This window comes from Gigantopelta aegis, chromosome 9 (genome assembly GCF_016097555.1).
Source record: "Gigantopelta aegis isolate Gae_Host chromosome 9, Gae_host_genome, whole genome shotgun sequence".
NCBI classification, from domain to species: domain Eukaryota; kingdom Metazoa; phylum Mollusca; class Gastropoda; order Neomphalida; family Peltospiridae; genus Gigantopelta; species Gigantopelta aegis.
The window spans coordinates 58,963,922-58,988,637 of NC_054707.1; the positions used below are offsets into that span (position 1 = coordinate 58,963,922).

General features: G+C 33.8%; 1 protein-coding gene across 2 annotated transcripts in view; it reads left to right on the top strand.

Annotated features, from left to right (window-relative positions):
* The window catches only part of LOC121380457 (leucine-rich repeat flightless-interacting protein 1-like), a 38,115-nt gene extending 20,127 nt beyond the window's left edge, over nucleotides 1-17,988 (top strand). For both annotated transcript variants that reach the window (XM_041509276.1, XM_041509275.1), the window contains exons 2-7: nucleotides 1,089-1,175; nucleotides 3,585-3,644; nucleotides 4,322-4,402; nucleotides 6,370-6,540; nucleotides 8,695-8,787; nucleotides 10,533-17,988. In XM_041509276.1, coding sequence (XP_041365210.1) covers nucleotides 1,089-1,175; nucleotides 3,585-3,644; nucleotides 4,322-4,402; nucleotides 6,370-6,540; nucleotides 8,695-8,787; nucleotides 10,533-14,033 — 3,993 coding nt within the window. In that variant the 3' untranslated portion in view covers nucleotides 14,034-17,988. The remainder of the gene's footprint in view (nucleotides 1-1,088; nucleotides 1,176-3,584; nucleotides 3,645-4,321; nucleotides 4,403-6,369; nucleotides 6,541-8,694; nucleotides 8,788-10,532) is intronic.
* The last annotated feature ends 6,728 nt before the right edge of the window (nucleotides 17,989-24,716 follow it).

Genomic DNA, 24,716 nt, shown 5'->3' on the forward strand with positions numbered 1-24,716 from the left:
ATGCATCTACGGGTATATATATGTAGTTGGAAAGAGAGAGAGAGAGAGAGAGAGAGAGAGAGAGAGAGAGAGAGAGAGAGAGAGAGAGAGAGAGAGAGAGAGAGAGAGAGAGAGAGAGAGAGAGGGGGGGGGGGTATTGGGGTATAAAAATTAATCTTCAAACAACTTAGTCATCTTAATTATTACTGAGACATATTATGTGGAGAGACAGACAGACAGACAGACAGAAAGAGTGAGAGACAGAGTGAGAAAGATGTACACTATAAAAAGTGTTCTCATCTAAAAACAAGTTAAAGGTAATTTAATGCACATATTTCAGTGTGAATGAAAGCTTTATTACACGTGTCATGTTTGATTAACGATACTTTTGCTTGTCCATGACAACTGATTGATTTATATATAATGGTCACCTACATGTTCATGTACCTGTATATCTGTACACATGTCTCAAGAATCGTTAAGTAATTGAAAAAAAATCTACTTTTTTTATTGTTTAATTTTATGTTCAGATATATACATGTACATGTACATATATATAGGTACATAGACATGCACAGATACATTGATGACTCCACATCACATTATCACTGGCAATTATCATACTAGGTTAATTTTAAAATATTAACATGGTCTTGGCAATAGAGTTAATCTGTTAGTGTTATTGACATGAACGCTGCCAGAACAGGTAGACACGTCTTTCTGTGCTTCATGATTCTTATGTCTGTAATACTAATAGAGAACTTACATATATATACAAATAGCTCACGGTTTACATGTGTAAAAGGTAATAACCAATACCGAAGTGGACCACCAGGTATATAAACAGTTTTGGTATGTGCTGGCCTGTTTGTGAACATGTACATACATGTTCGTGTCTAAAAGACTTCCAGACCAGGATGTTTCAAAGTAATTAATTGTGTACTGTGGACAGGTTATAATTATTTTATTGCAAACGTAATAGCAACACTAAATTTCTTTCCTTTCTGTATGGAAATTTATAGCATGTAATATGACAAAGACCCTGGATAGTGGTTACATGTATATTGTACCTGGTACTCTATAGTTATTTATTATTTAATATTTTGCAGGCCGAGTCGAGATTAGCTGCTAAGCGAGCTGCCCGCGCTGAAGCTAGAGGAATTCGTCATCGAGAAATAGAAAAACAGCAAAGAGAAGTATACACACAATTTATAATACTTACTAGGGCTATTCTGGAATTGAACGTATGGGGGAAGGGGGGCAGGGGGAAACAATTTTTGTATGTACCCCTCACCGTTAAAATAAGATTTCATTTAAACAGTTACTTATGTGTGTATATCTAAGAATAAGACATTTAATGATAATTATACCTGTAATGCCTTTCACCCTACCCCATTGATCAACTCTGGACCAGCCCTTAATTACTTTTATTTTCTATTAGTTTTCACACTGATGTCTTTTTCGGGTTTTTTAAAATAGAGTATACAGTAACCAAATGTATAATATTGCAAGTTAAGACATTTATTTTCAATTCCTTTGTGTATATTTTAGTATGAACAGCAGTTGCCTAAATAATTTGTACATTCGTCATTTGAATTTTTTTTAATTAATGTTGATAGTACTGTATATTTACAGTACACATACTTTACTTTTGAAGACAAATGTGGTATGAGGTATCATGTCTTTCTATCAAGGAATATAAATAATTTCAGTAAAAAAAAAACCCATGCAAAGTAAAGCTTGCATATATTGACACAAAGAAGTTTTGAATAGCACACATTGAACAAACCCTGAATCAATATAATTATACTAGTATTCAAACACGAGTTGGCTGGGGTTAAAGCAGCATATTTTCAATAGTCTTATTCAACTTACCGTACTAGCACAACAACAATGCTATACGACCCTGAGTTTTTACCTCCACTGCAGATTTATCTCCCCTTGCCGGATGCATGACCTACATCCACGCATGGGTAGACTGTATATCCTCGTTTTTGATTCTGCAGTCCTCCATTGCAGCCGTGTTCGAGTTTTGCTCTAGTAAACATTTGTCAAATTGTTTATTAACTTGTAATTTTGTTTTATGTTTACTTACTCCGTCATACGAGGTCTTTTGGGGGTGGTTTACACAGGTGGTTTAATGTCTGACACGGCTTTCTCGGGCTCCATCTGGTTGGTTGTGTGTGCCAAGGGTGGGTGTCTTAAACGACTACCCCAGTTTGACAAGCATTTGTTGTGTCGGGCATGCCATTATGGTTCTTTTGAACGGCAGACAAGTTTTTTAAATATTCAGCGGGAGGTGCGCTGAAACAGTGTTTTAGGTGAACGATAAAAAAGCTTCTGAGATAAAATTAGGGCTAGTTTAAAGACAAAAGCACAATCACGTCTCTCATATGTGAATAACTGATGATGAATATGTGGTTTTCAACAAGAGATTTGGAAAGATACACTGGTGGCACCTAAGTCTGCGCACCTAAGCATTTGTGTTATATTTTAAAGTTAAAATATTTCTTTAAAAATATTTATTTCACCGCCACAGTACAATGGAGCAATAAACGTGTTACAACTAAAGTTATTTTACTTTTAATGTTTTTTAAACTCAAGTAATGAACGTATTTTTAGTGGGACCCCCCCCCCCCCTGCATTTACTGGCCTGCATGACGGCACATAAGTCTGCGCAGCAAACATTAAAACAACCACTTCTGTCGCTAATGTTTACATAAAACAGCAACAGACAATGGATCCGACTTTTTATAAGTTCTAAATAACAAACATTTCCTATTATAGTCTGTTTCAGAAACATTTAGATTGTGCAAATGAGATAAATATAAATGGTGTTCCATGCTCCTTAGTTTGAACAACACAAAATGACTATAAAAAAAAGCCAATGTAAAAAAAAATTGATCATTATTCAACAAAAATGGTCTGTTATTAACTGTGTAAATGACCACAAATAGTGTTCGTTAGACAGAAAGGACAATCAATGATAATTTTGAAACAGACTATAGCTGAAATAGCAATCTTCAAAGTCTGTGTGCAGCCATTTTGCATTGTGTCACTCGGAGGGAAATTTAAAGTATGCTTGGATGTTTACGTTAACAGATAAAATAAGACATTAATTTCATTTATGGATTCATAAATTACAATAAGGTATGTATTGAAGTTTCTATGTAAACTTGTGTAAGTTGATATACAAGGTTGATCATTACAATTTTGACAGACACGTGTTGACACTGACAGGTGATCGAAAAACACGATCGAGACTGGCAAAAGTATACTTATAGTGCATTAATTCAGAGGGTTTTTTTTCAATAAAATTGTTATCGACCAGTGTTATACATATATTCACAATCAAGATGTGTTGTTTTAACAATGGTTTTGTGAATTAAATTATCGTTGTTTGTTTGTTTACAAACATACCCCGACACTTGTTTCAAGACGTAATCTAACGTCATTAACACGCGCAGACTTTTGTGCCATGCAGACTAAGGTGACATGAGTGTAATTATATGAAGAATAGACAACTTACGAGGTGTCCACTATTTACAGGTGGCTGTTTATCAGAATCATCTGTATATTGTTTTATTATTTTGCCATTCTTTCAGGCTGAGAGAGAGCAGCAAGAGAAATCTAATGATGTTAGTGGAGATGCGCCTATCAGATCGGTAAGTGTTTAATTAACACATATTTGTAGACATTAATGCAATGTTTTGTACAAATGCATGTAAATCCTAGTGTACTTATTCCCAATTTATTATATCTTAAATTATATTTGATAAGAAATATATACACGGGTGTAATTTTTCAGCTTTTTAAAAAATATTTGCAAATATATTTTTGCAAATTAGATTAAAATGTTCTTTATTTCATTATGGTGTAGATTTTTCAGTTTTAAAACATAATTTCCTCGTTTATTTTTTAAGTAGGCATAACCTAATTATATATGCAACTGAAATTGATTTAAAATTACACATTCAATGTTGTTTCATTCATTAGTAACAGAATTATTTATTGAACATTTGACATAAAAGTTTATAACATTGTTCTGAATTCAGCACCTTCATCTTGGTGGTTTAACCACTGCGCCATTGATATGCTTCTTAACAGCTGTTCCAAAATTGATCGCCTTAATTATTATTTTGTGCCTCGTTGGTCCACACTGACCTGTTTTTTTCTCTATGTATACTTAATGTAAATAAAATGTTATTTTGTGGCTGGTGGGTATACAAAACAAAATGCCTCTCGCTTCGTCCATGTGATCAATTGTGGAACAACCCTAATTGGGTGTTTTATGGAATAACATTTTAAAAGTCTCAGTTTATTTTTTACTCTTCATTATTAGGCCGGCCGGCAGGATGGGTCTCGGAGAGGCAGTGATGACTCCACAGAAAGTTCTGAATCTAAACCAGATAGGAATTTCAAGGTTTGTCCTTATTTGAAGCAGTTTCTGACATCATATAATCGTAATTACAATAGTAGCAAACCACAGTTATTTGTGAATCTTCAGCAGAGATATATGCATACCAGCCCATGGCATCCTAAATGCCCACCTATCGTTTATAAATAAAGAAAGATACAGGTATTTTTAGTCTCGAGGAAATTACAAAAAGGGGACTTATTTTAAATACTTTTAGTTAAATGTTTGTGTTACTTTCATCATAATGTGTCTGAACTGCATGATTTTGTGTACAATTTTGTCAATATTCACACCCATACAAACCACACCCAAACGGGAGTTGGCGGATATCACACATATATTCATGAAGACTTTGCTCATCAAACCTTACAAAAAACCCTCATTTTAATAAATGTTTAGCTATTAAATTTTTCACAAAATCAGCTTGTTTGAAAATTACCCCAAAATTATCACGCCCCACTTTTGTCACAAGAAAAACCTGGTGTATGAATACCAAGCCTCGCCTCATTACAAACCATTTGCACTGCTGGTGACACCAATTATTATTTTAAAAAAGAATTCCTTCGCTATCACTAAGCTTAAGAATTTACTTTCTATTCCAAATGATTAGCCTTCAAACATTGATCTGTTCAAAACCAAGAAGCACCCGGGTACACAAGGGAGCTAACTATATACTGCTACCAATGTGTTAAGTGCATTGTTAAATAAAACACTTCTATCTTTTTTTCTTCTTTTTTTGTATTTGTAGTAGTCAAATCTTAACTCAATGTCAATCTTATACAGTCTGTGATATGGCAGTAACATATTCATGAAATCATTGGTATTTAGGTGGATTAGGAAGTGTTGAATGACAAAGTATTTGATGAAGATTTGTTGATACCAGCAGACAAGAATTTGAGGTTTTATCAAAATAAAACAATACAAGAGCATCACTAGTCTTTCCATTTAGTGATATTGTGCATGGTTGTCGGCTGCAGATCGTGCAAGTTTTATAATCACATTATAAAATTTTCTGAATTTTAGACATCAGCACAACCTGAAAACCCCTTATTTGTGCCTGCATATACTAATGAGTTTTAACCTTTAGACTACTGGATATTTTTTTTTTACAAAAACCACATTGATGGTTTATGATATTTTAGATCAGTTAATGTTGATTAAAATTAGGCAAAAGATTGAAAAAGTCACATTTGTGGCCAGCTGTCCAGTATTTATGTCTATTATTCCCAATAACAGTGGTTTTCTGACCAAAATAAAAAACAAAAACAACCCCAATATTTGGTGATTTTTGTTGTTGGTAAAATTATCAAATTTATTATCAAATTAGCTGTCACAATCAGCTATCTATCCCTGAAAATTGCCGCCATTGTTGTCAAGCGAAAATTCTTGCTGAAAACCACTTTTTTAACTCATAATTCCAAGGTATTTTGCATTGAAAAACCAAACTTTAAAGACATAGAAAACTGAGTTGTCTTCCATTTCCTGTTAATAAATTCTTTCTAGTGAGTGTCGTGTGCAAAATAGCAGGAAATATGAATTGGGAAATGCACAGTATATAGTGTACAGTATGTCGACTGACGTGACATCGGTTGAGATATCTTGCCTTTAGTAGTCAGAAAGTCAGAAGGTTAAGGTTGGATTTCTTTTTCTCCTCCATCCAAATTTCAATTCAGTAATGCATCATCAATCTCGGTCACTTAACTGTCTCCGTCTCTTCAGTTACAGTCACAGAAATTACTTGAAAAGTATAAGAAAGCTATGATGTACATGTGCCTGGGTTATCAGACATCACACTTATTTCAACTCCTGTGTTTTCATTATCCTTTCTTTACCCTTTTTTTTTCTTCTTTTGCCATACATCTTCTATAACTTACCATTTGTGACACCCAATAGCCGATGTGTATTTTTGTGCTGGGGTGATGTTAAACGTTATTCATTCATACATCTATAGATCTGTGTGATTTGTGTTTTAGGCCGAGTTACGGGAGCTGGATGAAAAGTATAAGAAGGCCATGATGACGTCTGCCCAGCTGGACAATGAGAAACAGACGCTGATTTACCAGGTGGAGCTCCTCAAGGATCAGCTGGAGGAGCAGGAGGAGAACTTCATAGAAATAAACAGAGAATATAAAGACAAAAGTAGGGTAAGTATACTATTATATAGAAATAAACAGAATATAAAGACAAATGTAGGGTAAGTATACTATAGAAATAAACAGAATATAAAGACAAATGTAGGGTAAGTATACTATAGAAATAAACAGAATATAAAGACAAATGTAGGGTAAGTATACTATAGAAATAAACAGAATATAAAGACAAAAGTAGGGTAAATGTACTGTAGAAATAAACAGAATTAAAAAGACAAAAGTAGTGTAAGTATGTTCAAGAGAACTTTATAGAAATAAACAGAGAATATAAAGACAAAAGTAGTGTAAGTATACTGTGGAAATAAACAGAATATAAAGACAAAAATAGAGTAAGTATGAACAAGAGAACTTTATAGAAATAAAGAGAATATAAAGACAAAAGTAGGGTAAGTATACTATTATATAGAAATAAACAATATAAAGAAAAATGTAGGGTAAGTATACTATAGAAATAAACAGAGAATATAAAGACAAATGTAGGGTAAGTATACTATAGAAATAAACAGAATATAAAGACAAAAGTAGGGTAAATGTACTGTAGAAATAAACAGAATATAAAGACAGAAGTAGGGTAAGTATACTATAGAAATAAACAGAGAATATAAAGACAAATGTAGGGGAAGTATACTATAGAAATAAACAGAGAATATAAAGACAAAAGTAGGGTAAGTATGTTCAAGAGAACTTTATAGAAATAAACAGAAAATATAAAAACAAAAGTAGTGTAAGTATACTATAGAAATAAAGAGAATATAAAGACAAAAGTAGGGTAAGTATACTATAGAAATAAGAGAATATAAAGACAAATGTAGGGTAAGTATACTATAGAAATAAACAGAGAATATAAAGACAAATGTAGGGTAAGTATACTATAGAAATAAACAGAGAATATAAAGACAAAAGTAGGGTAAGTATACTATAGAAATAAACAGAATATAAAGACAAAAGTAGGGTAAGTATACTATAGAAATAAACAGAATATAAAGACAAAAGTAGGGTAAGTATGTTCAAGAGAACTTTATAGAAATAAACAGAAAATATAAAAACAAAAGTAGTGTAAGTATACTATAGAAATAAAGAGAACATAAAGACAAAAGTAGGGTAAGTATACTATAGAAATAAGAGAATATAAAGACAAATGTAGGGTAAGTATACTATAGAAATAAACAGAGAATATAAAGACAAATGTAGGGTAAGTATACTATAGAAATAAACAGAGAATATAAAGACAAAAGTAGGGTAAGTATACTATAGAAATAAACAGAATATAAAGACAAAAGTAGGGTAAGTATACTATAGAAATAAACAGAATATAAAGACAAAAGTAGGGTAAGTATACTATAGAAATAAACAGAATATAAAGACAAAAGTAGGGTAAGTATGTTCAAGAGAACTTTATAGAAATAAACAGAATATAAAGACAAAAGTAGGGTAAGTATACTATAGAAATAAACAGAGAATATAAAGACAAAAGTAGGGTAAGTATACTATAGAAATAAACAGAGAATATAAAGACAAATGTAGGGTAAGTATACTATAGAAATAAACAGAGAATATAAAGACAAAAGTAGTGTAAGTATACTGTGGAAATAAAGAGAATATAAAGACAAAAGTAGGGTAAGTATACTATAGAAATAAACAGAGAATATAAAGACAAAAGTAGGGTAAGTATACTATAGAAATAAACAGAATATAAAGACAAAAGTAGGGTAAGTATACTATAGAAATAAACAGAATAAAGACAAAAGTAGGGTAAGTATACTATAGAAATAAACAGAATATAAAGACAAAAGTAGGGCAAGTATTGACTTAAGCAGAAAATATGGAGACAAAAGTAGGGAATGCATGACGCACCATTCTTTATGTTTATTTTGATGGCATTAGTAATTCAGGTCATATTAATGTGAAATTTTGGTGATAGTGAAGTTCTGAGGGTGGAACATGTATTACATGTTCAATTATACTTTGATTAATATGGCAACAAATCTTGTATGTAACATCAAGGCAAATGTTGGTACATGTTGACAGTGAAAACACAAGTTTATTAATACTGTAGTTAATATATTTTTATTTTACAACAGTAAATGATGACTTGAATTCCAGTTAATAACATAGATCACTAGCTTGATGCTAATTTTTATTTTTCAGGAATTAGAAATGAAGAAGAAATCCCACAAGGATTTAGAATATGAGAATGCTTGTCTGAAGGAACAGATGGCTTATAAAGATAGGTTAATAGAGGTGTGTGCTGGTTTTCACTGTAATACTTACAAAGGTTTGTCAGGGCTTGAAATATCAGCCTGCAAAAAAATGTCAGTTTTTAGCAGATAAAAGTAGTTTTTTAGCTTCAGGTCTGATTTAAGATTCTTGCATAAAATATTTTTACTAAGGAGACCTGATTTTATCCGAAATGCTGATAAATGACCATTATGTACAGTATATAGTTTTAAGTTTTTAAAAGATTATTTTAGCTTTTATTTTTATTCCTGATTGATCATCAAATAAAATATAGGTGTGATTTAGCTCAGTTGGTAGTGTGCTACCTTAGGTGTGATAAGTCACAGGATCGATTCTCAACAAGGGACTCCCTATCCCAGTCAGTGTCCCATGACTGGTACACCAAAGGCTGTTATATGTATTATCCTGTCTATTGGAAAGTGCATATAAAAGATCACTTTCTGCTTTACCAATGGGAGTAGTCTGTGTTAGCAGTGGGTTTTCTCTCAACAAAGTGTAAATAACCATATATTAAAACACCAAATAGTTGTAGTTTAAAAAATGTGCTGAGGTGTTGTCAAACAAATAAATATTCCATTTCCTGTAAAAGAGATGGTAAGTGGTTAACATGTGCTTTTATGTTCAGCCCATTTTTAAAAATGTCCTAGCAATATTAGTATGGATCATTTTATCAAAGTTTTATTGCTATTTTATTAGTGCTCTTATTTTGTAACATTTTTCTATGATCACAGAAATACAATCTCATTAGATAAATGCCCCTGCGTGTGCTGTAACCTCACCGTGGTGCAGGGGTGTAACATTCTCTTTGAGAATGGCCAATACAGCACAACATTGAAGTTTTTAGTAAAATTCAGTATCCGTAAAATTCTGTGATATTTGTGTTTTTGTACAGTTCTTTACACTGTTTTTCTTTAAGTCTTGAATTTTTATATTAATATTGATCATCACTTTATTTATTAGCATTACCATAGTTTGACACCCAATAGCCGATGTATTTTTCGTGCTGGGGTGTCGTTAAACATTCATTCATTCATTAGATAAATGTTGATTACATATATTGTACAGGGGTGGGAATTCTCCTCGAATCAGCTGTTTTCCTCTCATGGAACATTGCGTTTCCTCGCATTTTAATTGTCCTTTCCTCCAAAATGTGTCAGGTCTCACTACACAGATGTCATCTGCCATTGAAACCCATGTTAAAATGCCCAATTTCAAGCGAAGATTGCCCATAGAACGGGTTCTCGTTGGCACTAACAACATACACCATTGCGAACATACATTATATAAGCATTTATTTTCACTGCAAAATTGAGAACATTTCCGTCTCAGTTTTTTGCTATATGACCGCATCTGGCGCTGTAGTACCGGTCCGAACAGGTAGTTCATTAACCGATTCACTCCGGCTGTCACTTGCGCTATATACCCATGTCCCAAAAGGTCGATGCACAATATTACAAAATAACATGGGCAAAATACAGCCAGAAGGCTTACCATTAAACATACATGTTGTTTTAATTCTTCACCATTTCCTAGAAGTGAATATGTGAACCATAACATGTGTCACAATTAGGAACTATAGTGGACCATGATGAATGAACTCTCACCCGGAAGTGATCTGTGTAGTGAGACCTCAGATGGCAGAGATTTTAACCTAGGATTTCAAGAATTTCCGGGACTCCTCTAGATTTCCACTTTTTTTACAGTTCATCATTTCAGACCCCTGATTGTATGTTATATTTGTGTTCCAGGAAAGCGGTTTAGTGATAGTAACGGCAGGCGAGGATGGTAAATATATTCTCCAGAAGAGTGACACCTTGTCGAATGGGCCGGTTCCCAGCGGCAGCACAGCCCTCCTCAGTTCAGAGACCATCGACATCCTCCACAAGGCCGGAGAGGGATCACTAGGTACAGCTGGCATTGATCGTAGTTGTAGAACCGCGCATGCTAACAATAACATGGAGAATGTACAGGTAGCACCGTCAACACAGCATGTCCGTGGGGCCGATACTGTAAACCCACATGTAGAGTCAGATGAGCATAATGATAGCACGTCTGAAAGTGTAGAGTCAAGTGTTGATCCTGCACCTGTATGTGATGGTGTATCTGAGGGCAGAGAGGTTCTAAGGGGAATGGCTCAACAGGGCATGGAAAGTGAACATGATAAAATGCATGGAATAGGTGTTAGTGATGAACTTGACACAGGTGATAGAATTGAAGTTCAGAAATCTGAAAATGATGTTGAAGTTGTAAAGCATGTTGAGAAAGTTGATGAAAATCTTGCAGAAGCTGTAGCTTCTGCTGAAAAGAAACCAGAAAGTTTGGGTGATTCTTTCGCACACGAGTTGGATGTTAGTGGGACCACTGAGATGGGAATGTCCAGAGATGACTCGGGTATTTTCTCTCCTGGTGCACCCCCTAACATAATGGTCACAGGTAGTGATGGTAGCAAACTTTCACTGCAATCTAGTCAGTCGGATGATGATGTTGACGAGTTCTATGATGCAATTAGCTCCACTCCATCCCCTTATGAAAATAAACAATTTAATATGGTAGAAGTTAAAGATAACGAGAGTGGAAAAGTTTTTGATGATAAGTTTGACATGGAAGAAAAGAGTGAAAATGCTTCCTGTGGAATAACATCAGATTTTATTGATGATAAAAGTACAGTGGTTGTAAATAATGATATGAGCATGAGTGTACCAGAGACTGATAAACATGATAGTGATGAATGTGAGAAGTCAGAAAATGTTTCTGGGGGAGAATCAGAGGCTAACGCTGACGTGAATGAGATTGTGGGAAGTGAGCTGAACAAAGAAAATGTGGAGTTAAGGACAACAGTTAGTAACAAGTTTGTAAGCAGAGATGATGGCAAGGAAGAGGTTGATGTAAGCAAAGATGATGGTAAGGAAGACATTGGCATAAGCAAAGATGATGGTAAGGAAGAGGTTGATGTAAGCAGAGATGATGGCAAGGAAGAGGTTGATGTAAGCAAATATGATGGTAAGGAAGACATTGGCATAAGCAAAGATGATGGTAAGGAAGAGGTTGATATAAGCAAAGATGATGGTAAGGAAGAGGTTGATGTAAGCAAATATGATAATAAAGAAGAGATTGATGTGAGCAAAGATGATGGTAAGGAACAGGTTGATGTAATTAAAGATGATGGCAAGGAAAAGGTTGATGTAAGCAAAGATGATGGTAAGGAAGAGGTTGATGTAAGGAAAGATGATGGTAAGGAAGAGGTTGATGTGAGCAAAGATGATGGTAAGGAAGACATTGGCATAAGCAAAGATGATGGTAAGGAAGAGGTTGATGTTAGCAAAGATGATGGTAAGGAAGAGGTTGATGTGAGCAAAGATGATGGTAAAGAAGACATTGGCATAAGCAAAGATGATGGTAAGGAAGAGGTTGATGTAAGTAAAGATGATGGCAAGGAAAAGGTTGATGTAAGCATAGATGATGGTAAGGAAGAGGTTGATGTAAGCAAATATGATGGTAAGGAAGACATTGGCATAAGCAAAGATGATGGTAAGGAAGACATTGGCATAAGCAAAGATGATGGTAAGGAAGAGGTTGATGTTAGCAAAGATGATGGTAAGGAAGAGGTTGATGTAAGCAAAGATGATGGTAAGGAAGAGGTTGATGTGAGCAAAGATGATGGTAAAGAAGACATTGGCATAAGCAAAGATGATGGTAAGGAAGAGGTTGATGTGAGCAAAGATGATGGTAAGGAAGAGGTTGATGTAAGGAAAGATGATGGTAAGGAAGAGGTTGATGTGAGCAAAGATGATGATGGTAAGGAAGACATTGGCATAAGCAAAGATGATGGTAAGGAAGAGGTTGATGTGAGCAAAGATGATGGTAAGGAAGAGGTTGATGTGAGCAAAGATGATGGTAAAGAAGACATTGGCATAAGCAAAGATGATGGTAAGGAAGAGATTGGTGTAAGCAAAGATGATGGTAAGGAAGAGGTTGGTGTAAGCAAAGATGATGGTAAGGAAGACATTGGCATAAGCATATATGATGGTAAGGAAGAGATTGATGTGAGCAAAGATGATGGTAAGGAAGAGGTTGATGTAAGCAAAGATGATGGTAAGGAAGAAGTTGATGTGAGCAAAGATGATGATAAAGAAGACATTGGCATAAGCAAAGATGATGATAAGGAAGAGGTTGATGTGAGCAAAGATGATGGTAAGGAAGAGGTTGATGTAAGCAAAGATGATGGTAAGGAAGAGGTTGATGTGAGCAAAGATGATAATGGTAAGGAAGACATTGGCATAAGCAAAGATGATGGTAAGGAAGAGGTTGATGTGAGCAAAGATGATGGTAAGGAAGAGGTTGATGTGAGCAAAGATGATGGTAAAGAAAACATTGGCATAAGCAAAGATGATGATAAGGAAGAGGTTGATGTAAGCAAAGATGATGGTAAGGAAGATATTGATGTAAGCAAAGATGACGGTAAGGAAGAGATTGATGTGAGCAAAGATGATGGTAAGGAAGAGGTTGATGTAAGCAAAGATGATGGTAAGGAAGAGATTGGTGTAAGCAAAGATGATGGTAAGGAAGAGGTTGATGTAAGCAAAGATGATGGTAAGGAAGAGGTTGATGTAAGCAAAGATGATGGTAAGGAAGACATTGGCATAAGCATATATGATGGTAAGGAAGAGGTTGATGTAAGCAAAGATGATGGTAAGGAAGACATTGATGTAAGGAAGAAAGACACTGATGTTGGCAATGATACAGTTACAGCAGAAACAAGTATCAAAGATTTGCCTGAGGCTTTAGTTAAAGAAGAGCCAAACCCAAATGATGACAGTGATTCTAAAGATGATGTGAGAGAGTCAGAAAGAAGTAATACTGATGTTGATTCCAGTATTGATGTTAAAGAGAAAAGCCCCACCACTGAGATAGAGAGAGTCTCCAGTGCAACTTCTGATGATGTTGAGTACAATTTTGATGACATTGATGAGGTCTTAGATGATGATGATGCACACAAATCAAACACAGCAGTTGATAGTCATCCAAGAATCAAAATGGAAGATAGGTCTGATGAAGCATCTGGTGGGAAAGAGGATGTTGGTTCAGTATCAAACCCAGTTACTGGGAAGACTGAGGAAGATGATCTGGAAAGCCATCTGGAATCTCTTTCCTCTGGTACTATGGTGATCAAGGATGGTGTCAAAGACCGGCAGTCACACAATAGAAAGTCAAAGAAATTTGGGAAATTTTTCAAAAATATCTTTAAGTAGGCTTCATTTCTCGTGATATTCAAGTTTGGTTTGATGACTAGTAAGAATTGATACTATATTGAGGCTATTGAAGAAGAATATTTCACCTTAGTTAATAGGGAGTAACAAATATATCCACAAATCATGAGTATCACGTCTAAAGTGGTAATGCATTAGACAGCCAGGACACTTGACAGTTTACTTTATCCACATTTGACAAGTTTTGACTTCTCTGTCCTTTTACTATAGATACATATTCACCTGTGATATACTGTGATTTATATGTAGCTCATGGATTGAGCACAGTCCTTAATGATTCGTTGTCCTTGATTATAAGTGGTCTCCATATTGCATTGGTTTTATTTCTTTGGTACAATTGTAGCCACATGTATCCTTATTCACCAACATTGAAGAAGAATTTTTGACTTGGTATCCATTAAATCAAATTTTGTTTTCAAATGTATGTACATTTAATTAAAATGTGGTTTCAGTGCTAGTGGAAACGATTTTTTTTAAAGTTTTATAATTTCTAACAAGTTATCTCTCTTCCTCTGTTTTTTTCTTTTCTTCTGAATAATGTTTTGGTCAGTTTGTTTAAATCTCTATCTTGAGACACTGAAAATGCCTTGTTGAATTTTGTACATTACTTATTTTCCTGTTTAATCAAGAAAAGACTGTTAATCAAGAAATATAACATTTCTAATCACATATAACCCAAATAAATAAGTATTTTTGATGTTACAACATGTACTTATTTGAGATTAGTGATATCTAGAGAAATAACCACTTTTAATACAAACTTGACAAGATCTGATGATTAAATCTACCTTCAATGTTATTTTACTTCTTTAAAACTATTTGCTAGATGAGAAGGTGATGCCTTAATTGAGTGACATTTTTCAAAAGTTATGCAATTTGATAACAAAATGAAATCCGGAAAGTCTTTATTATGTTTAATATTTTTTACTAATCTTCTCAAATCTGTATAATTGTAGTTCATTTAGATTTGCAATTCCTTAGGTCTGAAGTGATCCCATACTGCTTTTGTTTTTTGTAGTTCTTAAAGTAAAATATTTTTTGTACTTTAAAAAATCTCAGAAATTTAGTTTAGGTGTTACTCTTTTCTCTTAAATGTTAGAAAGAAAAAAACTTAGGTTCAAAGTATAATGTTGTAGTGGTTTTGTTTTGTGTGTGGTTTGAATTGTGTCATTACTTAGTTTTTTCATAAAGTGTTATGATATTGTTTGGTTTAATTATCAGTTAGTTATACTTGGCAAAATTTCTAAAAGTTAAATTGGATTTAGCAGTAATCATTCAGATTAAATGATGCCTTTAATATTTGGATACGGTTTGCAATACATTAAAGAATGTTGGATCATTGTTTGATAGTTGTACATGACAACATTTGAACTCAAATGTTTTGTTTTGGATATATGCTCGATCTCACACAGCTACCATTAGTGTGTACCAAACAGTGTTATGTGCAACATTGGGATGTGTATATTTGGTAAAATGGTTTTCGTGGTCATGTTGGATATTCCAAACATTGTGTTCTAGTTGTGTCTTAAGATATTTCAGTAGTGAGTACTTTTGTACTTTCACTATTACTGAAATAATCTGTGTACATAGTTATGTGTAATGTTACTCAGAGAAAACATCGTAAAGTCTGTATTTGGTCATTGATGCAAAAACTTTTTTATTAAAATAAAAATAAACTGAAAAGTAAAATATTTACATATGTAATTACTGATAATTAATTATAATATAATTTACAACAAATTCATTGCATGTTTGTTATTTTAACAAAGGTGCAAAGTTATAATAGCATATTAATATAATCAAAACAATTTACTTTTTGCTGCTTATTTACTATTTATTGTGATATTTAATTTATATTAATAATAGTGCTAATGTATATAAATAAAAGTTACAAAGATTGTTATATTACTAACTACATATAGATCAAAATAGTCAATCAAAAGTTGCAAGTACCTACACATATTGATGAGCATTATAAGTACAAAATAAAAAAGTGTTGTAGAACTGACACAAAATGATGATATCTTTTGACCAAGTTTTCAATAATTCTTGCATTGTTTTACACTTGGGTTCAAATAGTTTTCAAATTGCTCTTGAATTTTAAAAAACTATTTGCTTTTTTATATATTGGATATCAATGAAAACAAGATTCATTAATAGTTGTACGTTATCTTGTAAATACATTTAGTTGTTGGTCATAATCTATATTTAAACTATAGAAAATAATATTTTAATATTTAAAATATTGTTGGAGATAAGAATTCTTAGGTTAACCCAAGGCTTGCCATGATTATTTCTGTAGGTATGTTTTTTTAATTTTTTAAAATAATACATTTCATTCTTAGTACAGTCATATTTGAAGTACTCGAATGATTTTTGTCTCATATTTTACATATACCGTAGTTGATTCTTGCAATTTTTTTTCTTACATGTTAAATTGTTTTGGCTGTTGGTGTTATTTTGTCTACAGTGTACATTGGGGTGGATTTAGTGGGGGTGACACAGCCCCAATCTCTTATTTAGCAGCAATCTGCACTGTTACATGTAATACTTTTCCTTCTCTTATTTATTATTGGGGGTAATATGTAGCTCAGTGGTAGAGCACTTTCCTGACGTGCAATGGGTTGCAGGATCAATAGACCTCGAAGGTCATGGGAGTTTTCCCTTCCCAACCAATGCTTCATGACTGGTACAATGAAGGCCAGGCATGTATTGTTCTGCCTATGGGAAAAAATATATAAAATTTCCCTTGTTGCTCTATTGGTAGAGGTAGACTATGTGGCATCAGCAGGTTTCTTCTCTTTCACTCTTGATCAATGTCAAAATAACCATGTGTTAGATATCAAATAGATAGACATTAAAATGTCCTCAGGTGTCATTAAAAAACACATTCCCTTCCTTTCCATTTTTTTTAAAAACAATTTTCCAGTCGCCCCATTCTAGCCCTCACCTTTACATTCACAGAATCCCATATCTGTCTCTCCTACAAGATTTTGACAATGTGCTGCATTCTCTGTCAGTCCTACTCTTATTGAAGACATTTTTAAAGCACCAAGTGTTTCAGTAATCAAAATCCCTCGTTTTAATTTTTAAAAATTTATTCTTGCCATTTTTATTATTACATTATGTGATACTCTGCAACATTTCCTATAGTATTTGAAGGCATTTTGTCTTAAATTTTGTGTATATACATGTAATCTTTCTTTCTAACATTTCTTAACTTCTACAATCTTGGTTATTGCATTTATCTTGTTTTGACCACGTTATTATCGACTGTTCTACATTCCCCCTTTATTCCCACTTATAATGCAGTTTCTTTTTATGGCAGCCATTTTCCCACTACTTTAATCTGTTTTATGTCTTGAGAGAGGGAGGGGATATTTTGTCTTTCTGATTTTTTCCCCCCTTTATTATTATTTTTGCCCAGTCTTATATTTGACATATGGTTGATTCTTGCCGTATTCCCCCCACACTGTGTATGTTACTTTGTTCTGGGTGTTGGTATTGTTTCCTGGTCTCCTCCATACTGGTATTGACACTTGTGCTCCGAGTCTTTTGATGTCTTAGTATTCCTGTCAGCTGCTGGACAGCTTAGCAAACAACAGTGTAGCTTAGATCTGTTTCTGTCCGGGATGTCTGGTCTTGGCACGGTGTTTGAGGTTCATGGTGGTTCATTATTGTAATGTTTTCTAGGGAGTGTTTTAGTTTTATTCTATGTGTCATACTTGGAGATAACGGCATACATATTCATAGATTATTTGAATGCAAGGCGTTATGGTCAAAGGCATTGTATTTACATTACAATGTGAGAATTGGAATGAATGAATGAATGAATGTTTAACAACACCCCAGCATGATGTGAGAATTGGAATGAATGAATGTTTAACAACACCCCAGCATGATGTGAGAATTGGAATGAATGAATGTATGAATGTTTAATAACACCCCAGCATGATGTGAGAATTGGAATGAATGAATGTGTGAATGTTTAACAACACCCAGCATGATGTGAGAATTGGAATGAATGAATGTTTAACAAGACACCAGCATGATGTGTGAATGTTTAACAACACCCCAGCATGATGTGAGAATTGGAATGAATGTATGAATGTATGAATGTTAACAACACCCAGCATGATGTGAGAATTGGAATGAATGAATGTATGAATGTTTAACAAGGCCCCAGCATGATGTGAGAATTGGAATGAATGAATGAATGAATGAATGAATGTTTAACAACACCCCAGCACAATGTGAGAATTGGAATGAATGAATGAATGAATGAATGAATGTATGTATGAATGTTTAACAACATCCCAGCACAATGTGAGAATTGGAATGAATGTATGAATGAATGAATGTATGAATGTTTGACAACACCCCAGCACAATGTGAGAATTGGATGCTGATGTGTTTGAAGCAGAACCAATATACTAAAAAATGTACGAAGTTCACTGTACAATCTGCAGTCATTTTCATGGCCAAGTTTTTGGAAATTCAATGAATTTGTATCACAGGAATGTATCAAGTACAGAATATACATGCATAAAACATACAGGTATAAGCACACACACATACATACACAAACATAAGACACACACACTCACAAAAGTGCACACCACACACACACATACCACACCCACACATACCACACCCATCAACACATTCATCCACAACACGCATACTTCTACCTGTGATATTTGTTATCATATTTACTGTTCTGTTTGTGAAGTGTTGACTCACATATAGATAACAGACATCAAAATTATATTTTGTCTTTGCTGTAAAAAAAAAAGGTGTGGCTTTAGTAAGCTTACAGTAATCAGCCAGATAGTAGTAGAGATTTACCAACATCAAACTTGGTTTTTCCGTAACTGGTCTAAATAAAGCAGGAGAGAAAAGACAATAATACATATAACTAATATATTGATATGTACATGTCGCTTAGAGTAATGCTTAGGTAGGTATACAATATGTGTGTGTGTGTGTCACTGTATATATTGGCAAGATACGATGATCAGATAAATCTCTATATTTTTTGTCACTGACCAAAAATATAGGTCACGTGACATTATCCTGACTCGACTCGAGAGTTGCTGACTAGATTTACAATAAACAGTTTTTAAATCATTTGTTTAAGTACAGTAAATACAAAATTTTGTGATAACAATACAAAACTTGTATATTTATTATGAATTAGAATTTAAAAATGCTTTTTGAATGTTGACAGAATGTAGCTAGTGTCTTACAAAAAATGAAGTCATGCATCTTGTATGACGTCATACGACGAAAGCATTGCTAGGTTGACAATATTCTATTTACTTACAAAAAAATGGAATAAATAATGATTTTCCGACTATTCCCGTAGTATTGTAGAATAAAGAAATTACGGGTTACCGTCTTAAGATATCGGCTTTATTCTGCTCAGATTGAATGGCGATATCTTGAGACAGTAACCAGTTATTCCCTATATATACTACACTCATCCCTTCAAATTACAGTATACACATTTAAAATGGTGGTGCATTCAAAGATACTTGTAACATATTACATCTTACATATAATAATTTTGGACTGTGGGGTGTTGATTTTATCATTTATAATTCATTCAGTAGCTATTTTTGTTTTGCCTTTAAGAAAAAGCAGGTGAGATATAGTTATTACTTTTCCGGCGACGGCATCAACATAACGTTGAACGTTAAAGTTTTGTGTTTATATCAGTTTCCCACAAACTATAAGTCCTAGGGCTTTGAAACTTGGTTTATAGTTGCACCTATGGATGTTCATCACAGTGCACTGAAAATGTTTATGATAGGCGAGACAGTTAATTAATAGAACTTAATTAAATATAGATAGCAGAACATCGATGAAGGGCATGCTGAAAAGAATAAGATTAATTTTAAATGATAAGATTAAAATCAGCAAATTAGTTGTTTTGCATCATGATCTGGTTTAAGCATGTGTTACAGTCTGTTCTTAGTGTTTGGTTTTTGTATATGTGTGGTGTGTTCACATGTTTGACTTGACATTACGAGAAGAATTTCAAACGCATGTAAATGGCCAGTTGTGTTGTTAAAAAGAATGTTTAAAGCATTAAAAATGATCATTTTGTTAAGTTAGAAGTAAGAAAAATTTTTATGACAAAAGTTTAAAAAGGAAATTGAATCAATGTTACTCGTATATTATTCTGACTTGTGGTGAAACAAATTTGAAGAAGATACATTGTATACAGTAATTTTCGACGTTTTCTGATTTACTGCATGGTGTTCAGTTTACCATTTTGTTAAAGCTTAGTGTTTGTTTTTTTGCTGTAACATGTTTTATATTCAGCTTCAGAATTCATATGCATTTTGAGAGACATTCCTGACTTATAGCCATTATAAGATGTTTTCAGTCGATAGAGCCATTGAACACATACTCATCCTAACTTTGTAGCAGTACAAACGAATTTTACCTCCCAGTAATTTCATATTTATTTAAGAATTATTAGGGAGGTGAAATCCTGTTTGAGCTGCTAAAAACATTCATTGTTTTGTTGTTGTTTTTGACTTTTTAAGGAAAAACCAACATGACATAAACTTTCCAAATATACATTTTGTAGCTGATCCGATTAAATTGATGTGCCTGTATGTCAAAGGCGTGTTAACTCTGTACTATGAGTGAATGTTAATGTAGATTGCCCACCAATCAGATGAAAGAATCAAATTGAAATCAGACTCCACCATTCAGACTCCCTGTGAGGTCTGAGCAAAGCTATCATTATCCCGTGTGACCCTTAATTGAACCAGTGAAAACACTTATAACATTGCTGGAATACATGTATAATTCTAGAAAATAATGCATTGGAAATGATGGTTCATGATAAAAGGTTACTTCACATGATACACATAATGACATGAAAACCTACAGTCATCATTGGGGCTATCAATTTTGTTTCATCAATATTTTTGCAGTCTGATACCATCTATATTAAATCAAGACATTTAATAAATGCCTGCTACATTTTGAGATAGAAAAAAAATATATAAAAAAAACTAAACATTTTATTTGATCTAGTTTAGGTTAAATTAAAGTTTATTCTCAATATTTTTCAAACAGTGTAATTTCCATGTAAGTGGAATGGCCATATCTATCTTTCACACTGAGGCCCTCAGTCGATTCATTGGGTGTTTACATTCCAACCAGTGCTCTACAACTAATATATCCACAGCATGTAGTATGTGCTAGTCCTTCTGAAAAGGGAGTGGGATTTAGCTGGTAAAGCGATTGACTGATGTGCTTCCGTCGCATGTTCGAACCTTCTTTGGTGGATCTTTTAGCTGATTAGCTACAAATGAAAAAATGTAGCAGGTTTCCTCTGAAGACTACACTTTTGTCAAAACTATCAATTATTTGACATCCAATAGCCTATGATTAATAAATCATGTGCTCTACTCTAGTGGTGTCATTAAACAAAACAAATTTTGACTTTATTTAGTATCATATGTGGTGTTAGTGCTCTGTTTCTTATCACACCATGTAGACCAGTGTTATTATATTAACCATACATGTCTTAGCATCAAATACATTTCTTACACTTTCCTTTTGTGAGAACACCATGCATTATTTCACACATGTTATCAATTAAAAGACATGGTGGACTGCTTTTGGGTGAGAACCTGGTCACCACAGCCATACCATCCAGTGAAATAAGCACAACTGAAATTGAGTATTCTATAATACAATGTATAGAGGTTAACCTGAAGCTGATTGCTCTGTGACGCATAATTGAACAAATTCAGGGCTCAAACTGAATGACGAGATATTAATTGCCATAGGTAGAGAACATCACCACAACAATGGTGAAATGTATACACCTGATGTACATTAACTGCCAATATTTAACATTTGCACATTTGAAATGTCTGCATATAACAAAATAACCTTTCAGTCATATTTATTTGCTGCAAATGTCACTTTAAAAAAAAAAAATGCCATAGGCATAGGGAGACAAATTCTTAAATTCAAGCCCTGCAAATTGTATCTAATGGCCACTCATGTAATATTACCTATGTTTTTTTTTTTAAGTGTTCTGTGGTGTCATTAAATATTCATTGTTGGTTTTTACTTTCTTTTGTTCTTTCTCTTCGTTGGATATTTAGCACTTGTTTATACATGTATGTACATGTTATGCATATGTAATTTGAACCCAGTCGAACCTGGCACCAATATATGAACTGCACTGCACAAATGTATAATTAAATATATGTCAGTGCACATTAATATTAAATATTAAGCAAGAGATGTTAGAAAAACAATACTGTGTATTGCTATGTATTGAGTTGTTGTTTTTTACTTTGATGTTACAATTTTTACATGTTATTAATATTTATGGGAACAAGCCAGAGTCATTGAAAATGATAAACTTGTTAGTGTTATGGCAGAAGTCTGTTTATGTAGCCCTTACATGTACATGGTGTTTCAAAGCATATCCCAGCTCAGTAATATTTTACACATATGTTATAATATAGTAATTTTTTATGTCTAGATTATTTTTCTTTATATAATATACATGTATGTATATGTATATTTTAAAACAGATTTATTTTCTTTCATCATAATACAGATATATCAAAAACATTAAAATTAGCATGTTTTATTCATACAGTTAGAGATTATATTTATCATAAAAAGCTGTGTGTAATATTATATTATTAGCTTTCAGAGTTTTGTATTATGTTTTTGCTATAAGTATATCATTTTGCTTTTGAAATAAAGGCATCATTTTTAAACGTAATGTCTATTGTTATCTGTTTAACTGTTTTTCATTATAACGAAACATTTCAGATATTTCTAAATCCTTTAAAGCTTTGAAAGTTTGGCTCTGGCTTGTTCCTCCCTCTTGCATTTTCTGTATGTGCATGGACTGTCATTTTAGTTTGCATTTTGTATGGACAGAGTTTTATTTAACTTATGTTAGGTTAGACGTATGAAAGGTTTCATCTGGTTCATTTCAGCAAAGTTGTGTCTGTTTTAGTCACAGACGTATTAAAACAAACCTAAAACTAAAAATGTGGTCATGTGATTTTGATTCATCTGCCTTTGTGCAGTTTAAAAAATTTAAATTATATATAAATATTCAATTATAAATCTACAGTTAGATGTAAGGAACAAGCCTACATGTAGTTCTGTATAATGTCTTAAACATTTAATGACGGGCCATGAAAAGGCTGCTTTTGCATTTTAGCTTAAAGTATCTGTGGTCAAATCTACTTGGTCTATGCCTCTGTTATCTAACTCAGAGTATCTGAAAACAATGTGGAGAATTTGTTAACCAACCTAGAGCCACTTTTATCTGTCCTAGAGCCTATGTTCTCCAACAAAATAGCCTCTCTTATTCAACCTGTGTATAACCTCATTCCGTCCAAGGCTGTGTTATTCAACCTAGAGGCCTTATTGTCTAGTCTTGAGCCTCAGTCAACCTAGAACATTTTAAAACCTTTGTTATCCAACCAAACACCTCTATAATCCAACCTAGAACCTCACTTAACTAACCTAGAGCCTCTCATCCACCCTAGAGCCTCTCTTATCCAAACTAGAGCCGTTTATCCAAAGAACATTGTAGAGCATGTTATTCAACCAAGAGCCCCTGGTCCTATTATTCACTAATTCCGCCTAGAGCCTGGTCCTATTATTCACTAATTCAGCTTAGAGCCTAGTCCTGTTATTCACTAATTCAGCCTAGAGCCTGGTCCTATTTTCAGCCTAATCAGCATAGAACTATGTTATTCAACCTGAAGCTTTACTTAATCAACACCGAGCCTCTGTTATTCAGGGTCTAGTAAACAGGTTTGAATGATTCAATCATTTATATGATGGGTCAGATTATAAATTGAGGAATAAGCATATGAGACAAGGAGTTGGTGGGGGGGGGGGGGGGGGGGTGTGTCAGTTTTGCATTCAGGCAAACACAGGAGATGTGTGGCCAAAATGAGCTAGTCTGAAAACTTTTCACCACGTATTTCCAGCATAGAACCCCATAATTATACATGTAGCTGTTTGGTAGTAATTTTTTGATATGATTCTAAAAGTCAAGTAGCTTCTTTCTACTTAAGTAAATTGCATATAGATAGGCAGACCATTTTTACATTTGAAGGAAACTGGTCATGTTTAAAAGTAAAAGACCTTTAATTTTGTGGCTTCTCCAGAAAAAAATCTGTTCTTAAAAATTAATTGCATCAAAAAATATATTTGAGGCTGTCAGTTGGATCAGCAGGAAACTGATCTTGCTCAGTTGGTAGAGTACTGTCTTGAGGTGCTTGTGTCATAGGAACCTGGCCTCGGTGGCGCAGTGGTTAAGCCATCGGACTACAGGCTGGTAGGTACAGGGTTTGCAGCCCAGTACCAACTCCAACTCAGAGCGAGTTCTTACGGGTTCAGTGGGTAGGTGTAAGGCCACTACACCCTCTTCTCTCTCACTAACCACTAACCAACTAACAACTAACCCACTGTCCTGGACAGACAGCCCAGATAGCTGAGGTGTGTGTCCAGGACAGCATGCTTGAACCTTAATTGGATATAAGCACGAAAATAAGTTGAAATGAATGTGTCATAGGATGAATCCACCTTGGTGAACCATTAGGTATTTTCCCATCATGTGGGCCCATTGCTGTGTTTGCTCTGTTT